The 13,977-nt window shown below is 28.7% G+C and overlaps 1 protein-coding gene across 2 annotated transcripts; it reads left to right on the top strand.

Annotated features, from left to right (window-relative positions):
* The first annotated feature begins 2,603 nt into the window (after window positions 1–2,603).
* Window positions 2,604–12,182, top strand: LOC123885617 (alpha-L-arabinofuranosidase 1-like). 2 transcript variants are annotated; one of them, XM_045934907.1, is made up of 17 exons: window positions 2,604–2,816; window positions 5,411–5,465; window positions 5,575–5,780; window positions 6,472–6,596; window positions 6,755–6,908; window positions 7,415–7,484; window positions 8,363–8,508; window positions 8,950–8,995; window positions 9,124–9,176; window positions 9,305–9,458; window positions 9,895–10,019; window positions 10,110–10,184; window positions 10,280–10,383; window positions 10,649–10,705; window positions 10,841–11,036; window positions 11,205–11,348; window positions 11,763–12,118. In XM_045934907.1, exons 1-17 carry the CDS (start codon window positions 2,667–2,669, stop codon window positions 11,865–11,867), a joined length of 1,965 nt encoding a protein of 654 aa, XP_045790863.1. In that variant the 5' UTR covers window positions 2,604–2,666; the 3' UTR covers window positions 11,868–12,118. The 2 variants fall into 2 exon arrangements, with proteins under 2 accessions (XP_045790863.1, XP_045790862.1); XM_045934906.1 differs by lacking the exon at window positions 2,604–2,816 and adding an exon at window positions 4,679–5,094 and having other exon boundaries at window positions 11,763–12,182.
* Window positions 12,183–13,977: the final 1,795 nt, after the last annotated feature.

Consider the following 13,977-nt stretch of genomic DNA (forward strand, 5'->3'; position numbering starts at 1 on the left):
AAAAAAAACCCTTTTGTAAAAAAAAACCATTTTGAAATTTTTGTAAATTAAAAATCTCATCTCATCTAAAACATCTCATCTCTTTTTATTTTATTTTTTTTTACAAAACATCTCTATTTATTTTGACAAAAGGCAATTTAGGAAATTTCTTTAATTTCCATTTTAAAATTTTTGTAAATTAAAAGAGTAATTTAGGAAATTTCTATTTAAAGAAGTCTTGAAATGACATGTTAAATTATTATTACATGTGGACCAATTAAAATTATACACCTTAACAGTGTACCGGTACACGTCCACATAAGATGTGTACCGGAGTGCTCACCTTAAAATAAACAAAACAAACAAAAGCAAATTATCAATTTAAAAAAAAAAGGTAGAAACAATCTACTATATATAGGAGTGCCAATTTAAATTACTTCACATAAAAGAAATGGAAAATGAATCATATGAATAAAAGAAATGACACATAATGAAGTATTCAGTGTTGAGAAAAATCAATGGGTATAATCATAAAAAAGAAAAGAATACCAAACCCACTAAAAGAAAAGAGATGAAAACAACAATTATGAAGAAGAAGAATGATGGTCACCCATATGCAAAAAGTAAATATTACCAAACAATGGTAACAAATAATCACATGAAGAGAAACATAAAACTTACATGAATGAAGGTAATATATATAGGGTAAGAGATAGGCACATTTAAGGAACAAAAACTTGCAATAGCATATGAAAAGATAAGGTATATAAATGTTGCAATATAAGTTTAGGCGTGAAAAAGAAAGAAAAAAACCCATTATCTTCTTGTACATATGTATATGAAAATATGAAAGGCATATAAGATCTTCAAAGTAAATGTTGCATATTAAAAGGAAAATGAAACTGGTACATAAATGTTGATTAAAGTTTAGATTAACAATAGGATAACTATTTAGGAATTATATATATAGATATAGCCATATAATTCCATCTGTAGTTTGATGGTCCTCCTCTAATATCCCTCCAAAATTACGCCGAGGGAACATTATTTATTTATTTACGTGACACCAAACTCTCATGATCCGTGTGATTTTTCTTTAAAATTAACTATTAAAATTTAAAAGTGCCAAAAAAATAAGAATACTAAAATTGTCAGTAATCAATCCCTACAAGTGAGATTGAATGAAATCTTTAATTAGGGTTTCAAAATTTTTATTTTATTTTTCTTTTTTATATTTAATTTTAAAGAAAAGCCAGATTGGTTATGATAGTTGAGTATCACGTTAATAAAAAATATCCCATTCCCGTAAATATGGATGAAATTTTGGACGCGTACTACTAAATTACCTACTAAATTGCAAAGAAGGAAAACATGAAGAATAAAAATCGCTCAAGAAAAATTGAAGGACCAAAATCACAAAATTGTAATTTGAGGCTAAAATTGCAATTAATTCGCATATAATAATAATGTAAATTGGAGAACACCCAAATATGATTAGTATGAAAATATCCATTTTTTGGTTTGCAAAACTTACATTTTTTATACTAGTACTATTATGTAAAACAAATAAGGAAAAATGAATAAATATTATGACCAAACAAACTCACTTTCCAACTAATTCGATGTGGAAAATACCAGATGTTTTTCTAAACTAGGCAATGAAGGGTATAATGAAATGCATTATGATCTAAAGTTTTGAACCGTCCAAACTTTTGAAAGAGTTTTTGTTTCCATATTCCAATAATTCCATTTTATATTCCAAAATTAGTAGCTGCCTATATAGCCAACATGAGAAAAAGATATGTATTTTGTGAAGACATCTTGTAGTAGGACTAATGCACTAGTTTGGAATATGACCTTTCATGTTTTTATGGAAAAATGAAGAATCCAAAGCATAAAAGTTAAGGGTACACCTGTTGATGTTTCCCTTTTCTAGCTTATGAAAGCCAATCTAACATGAGTGACATTAAATCAATTTTTGATAGAGATATTATTTTATCCGGCTCAAATAGAATTTTTTAACACTTTTTATTCTGAATTTTCTATTGTTCTTTTTACTTAATATATATTATATTTGATATTAAAACAAAAAACCTTTTATATGAGATGGATAGAAAATCTTGAGATTTACTATTATTAATTGAGAGAATTTTTTTGGTTTCAAAAAATTTGACAACTAATATTTTTTTTTTTGATAAATAACAACTAAATTAAATACTCAAACACAAATAATTGTGTAAGTTGATATATTGCGGGTTTGAACTTTGAACCCGTATCTCAACACATCAATTATTTTCGTTATCTTTTATCTGAGCTATAGTTATGGAAATTTGACTTTTTAATATCGTTGAATTTATTTTGATGATGTAATTTGAATTATAGTATTCAAAAGTCAAAACAATAAATAATTTCATAAATTTTGGATTTTTTTTCTCCTTATAATTGGGATCGTATGTATTTTAAATAATCAATAATGTATGATCATTTTAATTTTTCTTGAACATGTTGAAAAGTTATTTCAAATTGGCTATACATGTCATGTGGTTATACCTCACATCATCAAATTTGACACATTGCCTAATATAATCACTTCTCTTGTATGTTAATTATATATTGTATTGCTTAATGTTATCAACCAAATACAAAGCCATAGTTTTGCACTTCAAAATCTCTAGGTGTTGTAACCTATGGCTTCATTCTATGCAATTTTGCTTCTTATTATACTTTGTTTCCATCCATTTGAGGCTCAACCATTGCAAACAACAAAATTAATTGTAAATGCTTCTAATTCATTAGGGAAGCAAATTCCTGATACCTTTATGGGAGTTTTCTTTGAGGTTAGCTATGAACAATTCAACTTTTATGAAAATATTGATTTTTAATTTCTTTATTTCTATATACCATATGCTATCTGTATTGTAAGCGATAGAGTGACTTTACTGTCTTTATCATGCTACCTTATGATTCAGCGCTTGTTGCTTCAATTTTTTGCATTTTGACGTCTACTCCTCCTAACATTCCTCCAAATGACGTGACACCAAATTTTCATAACCCGTGTGACTTTTCTTTAAAATTAATGATATCAATAACACCAAAAAATCAATCCCTACACTGATTAGGGTTTTAATTTTTTTGATTTTTTTTTTGGCATTTTTTGTATTAAATTTGAAATAAAAGCTACATTGATTACGATAGTTAAATGTGACGTCAATAAATGACGTATCGTTCGCATAAATATGAAGAAGAAACGTAGACTACGAAATCACAAAAGATCATAAAGCATGAGTCAAACGCAGTCACTCAAGAAAAAGTGAAAGACCAAAATCACATATTGATACTTAAGGTCATAAGTTCAACTAAACCATATATTATCTTAGTTTTTTGGTAAAAAAAAAGAGGGCCAAGGCCATTAAACCGTATATTATTATAATAATAATAATAGTTTATCTTTTTAGTCTTTTTTTTTAGCTTCCTTACCCAAAATACAAAATTAGCCATTTTATACAAGATTAAATGTAGAAAAAATTAGATGTTTTTCGTTCTTATGAGTTTAATTCAGTTTGCATGAATATCACATTTTATATGTAACTGTAAAAGTTCGAATCCCGAACACTCTACTTATTCACCTTAACGGTGAAACTTTAGTCATTAAACTATTTAACCAAACAAAACAAAACGTTTTTCTAAAATAAGCATCTAAAGGTATATTGATTTTAATGAATGAGATGCATTATGATCTAAAGTTTTGAAGCCTCGTTTTCTAAAGAGTCTTTCTTTCCATATTCCAATAATTCCATTATATATTCCAAAAATAGTAGCTACCTATATAGCCAACATGAGAGAAAGAAAAGTGACATATATATACACCAAAATAGAAGAAAACCAAAAAAAAAACATTGTATCTTTAAGCTTTAGTCTGTGTCACGTTATATATGAAAGAGTTTGTTTTTTGGTTATATATGAATGAGTGAAACAACATTATATATACACATATATTTTGTGAGGAAAACGTGTAGGAGTGCATTAGTTTGGAATATGACCTTTTATATCTTTTTAAGGAAAAAAAAAAATCCAAAGCATAAAAGTAAGAGGGTAATGAGTGAGGATTAAATAAACTTTTGATAGAGATATTCTTTTATCTTGGCTTAAATAGAACACTGTCCTTTTATATGAGATATATAGGCGATTTAGAGATTTTCTATTATAAATTGGGAGAATTTCTTTTGGTTTCATAGAATTGACGACGAAACTCACACACACGAAGTTTGAAAAGTTGTAATATTGCGGTTTGAATTCGCACGTCAGCACATCAATATTGCCGCGGTTTTTTTGGCTGAGTTGCACTTATGGAATTTTGACTTTTTAACGTCGGTGAATCATGTATTTAATGTCTTACAATTTTTCATGACAATACTTGAATATGTATTTAAAAAGTTAAAACAAAAATAATTTCATAAATTTTGTTTTTTTTTTTTGGGTTTTCACCACTAGTATCCAGTTCCTGGACTGCCTAATCTGATTCAGGGTCAGTTCTGACTTTAAGTGGTTCCAGCCTCCTCCCGATCGCAGTTATGTAAAATCGAACTGTGGTCTTTCATACCAAATTTAGCGTCAATCACAATTGAACCAATTAACTTTTCGTATAAACTTTGATGTTTTTTTCTCCTTATAATCGGCTGGGATCTTAAATACTCATAATAATATCATGATCATTTTAATTTTTCTTTTCTCACAAGAACCTGTTAAAAAGTTAATTCAAATTGCCTTTATACTTAATAATAGACACGCATACATGTCATGTGCTTATACCTCACATCATCATATTTGACACACTGTCTAATGCTATATATATATTCTCTTCTATTGCTTAATGTTATCAACCAACTGGTTTCACTTATATAATCACTTCTCTTGCAAGCACAAAGCCATAGTTTTCCAGCTAAAAATCTTTACGTGTTGTAATCTATGGCATCAAGCTATGCAATTTTGCTTCTCATTATACTTTGTTTCTATGCAATTGAGGCTCAACAATTCCAAACTGCAAAATTAATTGTAAATACATCTATTTCATTAGGGAAGCAAATTCCTAACACTTTTATGGGAGTTTTCTTTGAGGTTAGCTAAGAACAATTCAAATTTCATAAGATTGATTTTTAATTTCTATATTTCTATATCCCACACATGTTACCTGTATTCTAAGTGGCAGAGTAACCTTACTGTCATGATTCATTAGGATTCAACTCTCATTGCTACTACTTTTTTTTTTTTTTTTTTTAAATCTTCGTTATTTTTATTCGTTGATCATGCAACCTGGTGATTTTTTTTTTCTTTTCATTTTTGATGTATTATTATAAAGTTTATCTTACTAGTAAATTTAAACACATATTAACATCTTTTACCAAATTAACATCTTATAATTTATTTATTGTAGGAGATTAATCATGCTGGTGTTGGTGGATTATGGGCGGAGCTTGTGAGCAATAGAGGTCTTTTCTAAAATTTGATTTTTTTTCTTCTTGATTCTTGATTTTTTCCAACTTTGCTATAATGTTATGAAGTTGTTGTTTTTGTTAAAGATTCAATTTAGTGTTTCAGGTTTTGAAGCTCGGGGAGAAAACGATCCTTCAAATATTTATCCTTGGACAATAATTGGAGACAAATCATTGATACAAGTATCAATCGATCAAACGTCTTGTTTCGAACGAAACAAGAACGCATTGAAGATGGAGGTACATTGTGATAACTCCTATTCATGTCCTCCCGATGGTATTGGCATCTCCAATCCTGGTTTTTGGGGCATGGTAAGATTTCATATTTTATAAAATCCTTAAAATCTAGAATGAAACATATGATTGCTACTTGTGTAGTTAAAGAAAGATTTAAATTTGGTTGCTACTTGTAATATTAAAACAGTTTAATTTTGATATTATGCAGAACTGACCCCCGAACCAGATTAAACTGGTGGTGAAAAACTAATTTTTTTTTTATACTATGTTAATGTAAATATTATATTGTCCATGGGTTGGCCTAACGGTGAAAACTTGAGATTTTGAAATGTGTTCCTCTTAAGATCTTATTTTCGAATTTTTCCAATTTAACTTTTTATATTGGGTCAGTGCACATAGATCGAAGTTCTAAACTTAAATGACCCCTACTAATAGACAGTAAAATTGGTGTCATATTAGTTGGTGCTTTGAGCTAAATACTAAATCTTAAAAAAATAATTAAATTTACATTGTCATTAAATTATAACTACTAATAGATGTCGCGTAAAAAAAAAACTACTAATAGATGTGACATCAAAAGTAGTTACAATTCATGTCAAACTTTTTAATGATTTGATGATTATAAATGATTGAAAGTAATAAAAATCTTTACACAAATAATGTGTATAAATTAAATCTATTATAAAATTTCTTGCTACTTTTGTTGCTTTAAATCTCAATCAAGAGGCTTTTATGACTTTTTTGACAATTTATTTTCTATATACAGAATATTGAGAAGGGGAAGAAATACAAACTGGTTTTTTATGTTCGTTCAGCAGAAGAAATTGATCTAAAAATTTCATTTGTTGGATCAGATGATGCTGTAAAGTTGGCTTCAATTGACATCAACTTGTAGTGACTCTCTACACACACAATGAATTAAATTTCCCTGTCTTTATTTTATTTATTTTTATATATAAGTTATTTATTGGGTGATTGAGTACAAAATAATATTATTGTTTGATCTTTTGTCAAAAAAAATAAATTATTGTTTGATCTATATATTGCAGGGGTATTGATGGAAAAACATCAAAATGGAGAAAGGTGGAGCATGTGATTGAGGCCAATGCAACTAATCATAATTCAAGCCTTCAAATAACAACAACCGGAAAAGGGGTGGTATGGTTAGACCAAGTATCAGCTATGCCCTTGGACACATATAAGGTATGTTGAAGTGATTAATTTTTTTTCATTTTGATTTTCAAGTAAAAGTTCCATAGGTTATTAATAGTTCAATTAAAGTTTTAAATCGCGATATAGTCAACAAACATAAAAAAAAAAACTTCGATATTGTACTTAACATCGCAGTTGCAGACCTATTTTTTTTTTTTGTAATTTTGTACAACCCTTGATATCGGTTAAAGTGGTTGAAACTACTGTCGATGTCATAAAGACATAAAAACTTTGACATTTGCTCCCACAATCACAACCGCAAACTTTTTGCTCCCTTGATATCGGTTAAAGTGGTTGCAACTACTATCGATGTTATCGGCTTTTGCTCGCTATACGGTGTAGAGGGAAAAAAAACCTTGACATCATAGCCATAATTCTAGTTGTGGACCCTTTTATTAATGCATGACTCCAATGTACTTTTCAAGTGATTTACATTAAATTCTTTTCCATTTTTCACTCCAATGTTTTGAAGCTCACGAGTTTCTTTTCTTGGATAGGGACATGGTTTCCGCAATGATCTTTTTCAAATGGTGGAAGAATTGAAACCAAGAATATTTAGATTTCCAGGTATGCATATATAAACTTTTAGTATTTTTATTTATTTTTTAAATACTAAGCATATATATATTTGGTAAGAAAATATAATAATATTATCTTAAAAGATGTACTCTATTTAATTTTTTCAAAGTTAAAAAATTGTTACCATGTCTCTTTTTCTAAAATAAATGCATCATGAGATCATTTAAATTTAACATTTGAAAGCAAATTGTTATGTCCTTATCAAGCTTTTTTTTATGTCAAATTGGTCTTTCATATTTGTAAATGTTAACAACATTACCATTATAAGAACCTCCCTTAAGAGACTGCAAAATGCATTGGTTTTTAATTTTATTTTATTTATAATAGCATTGGTTTTTAATTTGTCAGATTCCTTTTTTTTGGTTATAGCAACAATTGGTCTATATAACTAGTATTACTTAGCAAATATTAGCAAATATTAGCAAAAAGGTGAAGGAAAAGATGCTCTTTCCTTTTCATTATTGCAAGTTGTTACAACTGTTGTCTCATGATAAGTGGTCCATCATTTTATAGTTTTTGTTTTTAATTTTTTTTATATAATATACTCCCTCCATTATGAAATATAAGTAAAAATAGATCAACTAAAATTAATGCATTTAATCTAAATTTTACATTAAATATATCAACTTTTGTTGATCAATTTTTGCTGATATTTTAAGACGAAGATAATAATGTACTAAAATGTTTAAACCGTGACTAAATAACAACTTTAGAAATAGTTATTATAAAGTTAATGATATGACACTTATGTTTGATTGATGGTTAATGATATGCAATAAGTTTATCTACCTAATGCTATTTTCATTTTTAATTGATTGCATTGTAATAGGTTGATTTTTTTATTTATTTTTTTTACTATATAATAGGTGGATGTTATGTCGAAGGAAATGTTTCAAAAAATGCATTTCGATGGAAACAAACAGTTGGATCTTGGGAGAACAGACCTGGACACTATGGTGATGTTTGGGGTTATTGGACCGACGATGGGTTTGGTTATTTTGAGGGTCTCCAAGTATGAATTTTTTTATTTTTTTTTATTACTATCATTAGCCCTTTTCTAATATATAAAATTCTTTTGCAAAATTTATTGTCTTATTTTATAAGATTTTTTCTTTTAGGCTAATCATGTTTATAATTTTGTTAGATAAATTTCTTTTTAGAATGAAGGAAGTACTATCTTTGTCCCAAAATAGACACTCCGGTTAAAAACAATTTGATTTTATAAAATCGAACCTTTTTAACCAAAATAATAGACACTAATGTTTATTTTATAACCTCAGCTGAATCTTGGTTAAAAAGTTCGATTTTATTACCTCAAGACGATGTTCAAATTTCTTTATAAAATAAACATTAGTGTCACATTGGTTAACTAATACCAGTAGTTTTCCAAAAGAATTAAAATTTGTAATATTTACTTTATTTTGTAATACTTTCCTTCTTATTTCTTGAGCAGCTAGCAGAGGATCTCAATGCATTGCCAATATGGGTTTTTAATAATGGTATTCTTTCTTGTCCTAATAATTATGTTCTTTTTTCATCTTTTTAATCAATAATTTATAATTTATAGTGATGTTCTTGTTCAAAAAAAAAATTTGTAGTGATGTTTTTTTTCCTTATCTTATTTTAGGTATAAGCCTTTATGAACATGTTAATATCTCTGACATTTCACCAATTGTGCAAGTATGTAACTTTCTTTTTCTAACTTAATAATTTATTTATTTATTTATTAATTTCCCCTTTTCCTAATTTTTTTCTTCCAAATTTACATAATTATTGAGCATAATTTCCAATCTTGAGTATATTTGTAGGAAGTGCTTGATGGTATTGAATTTGCAAGAGGAAGTCCCACTTCAAAGTGGGGTTCCATTAGAGCTTCTATGGGACATCCTATGCCTTTTGACTTGAGATATGTTGCAGTTGGAAATGAAGAATGTGAAAGAGATCTCAAAGCAACATATCTAGGTGTGTCTTTATATATTTTTAAAGCATATATAAAAAATATATAATTTCTTCATGAATATGTTAATTAGTGAAAATTTACAAACACCGTATTGGAGAGGTAAAAAATTGAATTTAATTATTAAAGTAGAGTCGTTGATTTGAGAGACAGTTCAACCATTTAAAAAAAATTAAAATACCATATTGCTGACTTGAGAATTAGTCTCATTGTAGTCCAAAAAACTTATTAAGTCGAGGAAATATCTTAGGATATCTCCTGTAGGTCAAAGATCCTAATTACGATGAATAAAAAAAAACCATTAAAAAATTGATTTATATTTACATGATTCATTTATTTAAAAATTACAATTATTTATTTGCAACCCACCTTACATTGATTTCATTAATTTTGCAATTGAATTAATTTGACTTGTTTCACTTTGTATTTTGGATTGACCAGAAACTTACCCTAAGTTCTATGATGCAATCAAACAAGCCTACCCAGATATTCAAATAATCTCAAATTGTGATGCTTCTACCTCTAAGCTACCATTAAATCACCCTGCTGATTTGTATGATTATCATGTAAGTAATAATATCCTAACTTTTACACATTTTTTTTATTTGCTTCACTTGCATTTATCCTTCTAATACTATATATTATTTTCTTCTCAGCGATATCCAAAATCTGCCAATGATATGTTTCACATGGCTCGAGATTTTGATCATACCTCCCGCACTGGTCCAAAGGTTTGATCAAAACTTCATAAGAATTTGGCGTGTCCAATTAATTGTTCTCGTTTCTCAGAATAATAAAGTATTTTTATTTGAATAATATTATTCAGGCATTTGTGAGTGAGTATGCCTTGACCGGAGAAGAGGCTGGATATGGAACCCTTTTGGCAGCTGTAGCTGAAGCAGCATTTCTTATTGGATTAGAAAAAAACAGGTTTAATCAAAATTGAACTTCTTAGCAATTTTCTTTTTACATATTTAATGAATCTATGTATTGCAATGTACCTTCACATTTTTCTTAACAAATTCTCATTTATTTTTTTATATATATTTTTTTTATCACCATCTATTCTAAAGAAATTCTTCGCCTATTTTCCCTTAAATTTCCTCACAGTTATGCAATTTGACCCGATATATTTAGTAGTTTGATATGATATATACGGCGTTAGATATTTTAATATTTTTCTTTTTTAATGTAGTGATGTTGTCAACATGGTTAGCTATGCACCACTCTTTGTCAATGCCAATGATAGGAGGTATTAAATCATTGATCATATGCATTTGGCATTTCATATTTTTCATTCCATTTATATTTTTATTTTATTTAAAGTATTTTCTCCAAACCAAATAGTATAATCAGACATTATTTCATTTTTCAATGGTAACTATAGGTGGAATCCAGATGCCATTGTATTTGATTCTCACAAAGTTTATGGAACTCCAAGTTACTGGGTTCTTAAATTGTTTAAGGAATCAAACGGAGCAACATTCCTAAATTCAATTCTTCAAACAAATTCTTCTACACTTGCAGCATCTGCAATTTTATGGAAATCTTCTATAGATGGAAAATCAATTTTGAGAATAAAGGTAAAGAGATTCTCTAGATCTGTGTTATAGTATATTAGGAAAAGTTTGAAATTTCTAATGATTATTTTTTTGCATAAATGTTACATTTAGTTGTCGGTCCAATAAATTTTTAAAGTAAGTGAAGTTAAATAAATTTAACTATATGAAACTTTTTTTTTGCAAGTGTAGGTTGTAAACTTGGAAAGCAAAACGGTGAATGTTGATATTTTAATTGATGGATTAGAATCAAGTGTGGTCCATTCCAAGTTAACAAGAACAGTGCTTACATCATCCAATGTAATGGATGAAAATTCCTTCTTACAGCCAAATAAGGTACCTAATTATAAGCAATTATTTTTTATGTACTTCTATTGTTTGTAACTAGTTTTTTACTAAAAATATTTGACAAAGGGGAAAATTATCATAATATAAAGTAGTATTAATGAACATTTTTTACTTAAGTATGGAGAATCTCGACTTTAAATTTATTTTTTTGACGTAAATTGGATATCCTTTGCGCGTAATTGCAAAAATTAATCTCTTGAGTATTGTGGAATCTAAATAAGTGACAAACTGTCCCTAAAAATTTTAACAGTGCTGAATGCCCAAATCAGAAATCTCTATAAATTTAGATCTCTATAAATAATGTCCTGGTAGTTTTTTTTTTTTTTTGGTACAATAATGTCCTGCTAGTTTTTTTTTGTTTGGTTGAGATCTTTGTTACTTATTTATTTTTTGTGTGTGTAGGTGGTGCCTAAAGAAAGTGTATTTGAGAATGCTGGCAAGATAATGAATGTCCAAATTGATCCACATTCAGTCACGTTATTTGATATACCTTATGTGTATAAGTAGGCTTTGTTAACAATTAGTAATAACCTTAGAACGTGGATGAAAAATGTCCACATGCATGGTCATTTTAATTATTTTATCATTTGAATGAAGCTTATTTTTTCTCATAAAAATAGAGAGAAATATATAGTGGTGTTAACGTTCTTCTCTTTTGACAAATTAAAAATGAGTATGAATATTTTATCAATAAAAATGTATGAACAATGGATTTATTTACAAGTCTACTCTATGTTAAAGCAATTATTTTTGTTACTATTATTTTGTTTTTTTTGTACATATTTTTAATTAAGTAATATACTCTGATTTTTGTTTCTTCTTAATCTAGATTTGTCCGTCTCTTTTATTAAACTAACAAAAGAGTGTAATATTACATAATTGCAATACTTCTACAATTAAATATGTTTTGTTTTTCAAAAGCAAGATTGACAAAATACAAAGTTTAAACAAACTTGATTTACTAGAGTGAAATTGACACGTAAGCTCGATTTGTATGAGTTTATTTCATATTAAAATAATATGAAATAATATTATTTATTTTAGCTTTCTTTATATGAGTTGCAATTGTATAGTCACATATCACTCTGCGTAAAAGATAGTGTTGGAGAATAGGCAATGAAAACAACATTAGAGTTAGAGTGGTTGTCTATTCCAAGTTAACCAAAATAATACTTACCTCATCTAATGTAATGGATGAAAATTCCTTCTCGCAACCGTGCAGATATAAGTGGTTCATTAAATGGTGGACAAAACCGGCTTCCGGAAGATATAAGTGTAATATTGATGCATCTTTTTCATTATTGCGAAACCGTGCAGGTCTCGGCGTGTGCATCCGAGACGACGAAGGTCGATTTTATCTTGCTAAAACGATGTGGACATCACTTTTGTATAATGCGGACATCGGAGACACTACAAGAATTTATTGAAATACCTACAAACAATTACCCATCATATGGCCGTGGGTAATTTTGATAATTGTGTGTACTAGTGTTACTCACGACTTACACACAACTAAACCGTTTGTAAAATTAATAATTGTGTATATTTTTTCAAATTTTGTTATCTACAGCTTAGCTGTCGGTACCAACTTATTCTACAATTTAAAAATTAAGATTTAAAAATTAAATACGTTACCCATGGCTTAGCCATGAATTAGTTACCCATTACATTCAAAAATTTATTATAAGAGAGTATAAAGGGGTACTCAAACCCTTACAACAAAGAGTACTAAACTAAGTGCTCTGAATACAAGACATAGGATTTAAACACAAAAAGGAAAAGGAGTACAAGTCCTACGCCCATACTGACTAGTGAACCATAACTAAGAATGAAGTTTGATTGTCTCCAATAACGACGAAACATCCGGAATATTGCCCTTAAAAATTATTTTATTGCGAAGATTCTAAATATTCCAAGTGGTTGCCAAGTATCGGACACGACCTTTGTCTTTCATTTTGAACAAATCACAAAATAAAAGAAAATGATCTCTACCTTCGACTCCGGTTTGTAACGATGTCCCTAACTAAGATAAAACTTTGTTTCATACTCCCTTACTAAAAGGACATGAAAAGAAAAGATGTTTTTCGTCCTCAGCTTGTTGAAAACAAAAGACGTATGGTAATTCATGATGATTAGTCAAAATACCACGGTGATGAAGAGCTTCTCTAGTTGGTAATCTGTTTAATAATAACCTCCAACCGAAAACATTTAATTTTCGAAGGAACATCCGACTTCCAAAGGCGCTGAATGGCCTCGAGCACATGAGCATCTTAAAGCTCTACCTGCCCAGATCTAATAAATACGTATAACAGGATTTAACCGTGAACAATCATTCGAATCCGGAATCCAGCGCCACTGATCGTGATTATTGTTGTGAAGGGAAAAACCATCGAACATACATTGTAATTCAGTAAGCTGCTGAGCATCGTTCACACTCAACGATTCAGACCAATTCCACCTCCATAATGGCACTAAACCTTTTCTTCGCAGATGTAACACCCCGTTTTTCAAAGCATGGGTATTTTTTTTTTTTTTTTAAATCAACACGCTTAAATAAAATGGCGCGCGTGAACGCCCGTAGCTATCTCGGCAATTCGTCATTCAATAGAAAATAAAT

The sequence above is a fragment of the Trifolium pratense genome, linkage group LG5, assembly GCF_020283565.1.
Source record: "Trifolium pratense cultivar HEN17-A07 linkage group LG5, ARS_RC_1.1, whole genome shotgun sequence".
In the NCBI taxonomy this organism is placed as follows: domain Eukaryota; kingdom Viridiplantae; phylum Streptophyta; class Magnoliopsida; order Fabales; family Fabaceae; genus Trifolium; species Trifolium pratense.

What these genes read in the sequence shown, in the direction of transcription:
- LOC123885617 (XM_045934907.1), top strand. Translation starts at nt 2,667, where the DNA reads ATGGCTTCATTCTATGCAATTTTGCTTCTTATTATACTTTGTTTCCAT. An exon ending in GTTATTTTGAGGGTCTCCAA is followed by an intron (nt 8,509 to 8,949) that starts GTATGAATTTTT and finishes TTTCTTGAGCAG; the next exon opens with CTAGCAGAGGATCTCAATGC. An exon ending in TCTCAAAGCAACATATCTAG is followed by an intron (nt 9,459 to 9,894) that starts GTGTGTCTTTAT and finishes TGGATTGACCAG; the next exon opens with AAACTTACCCTAAGTTCTAT.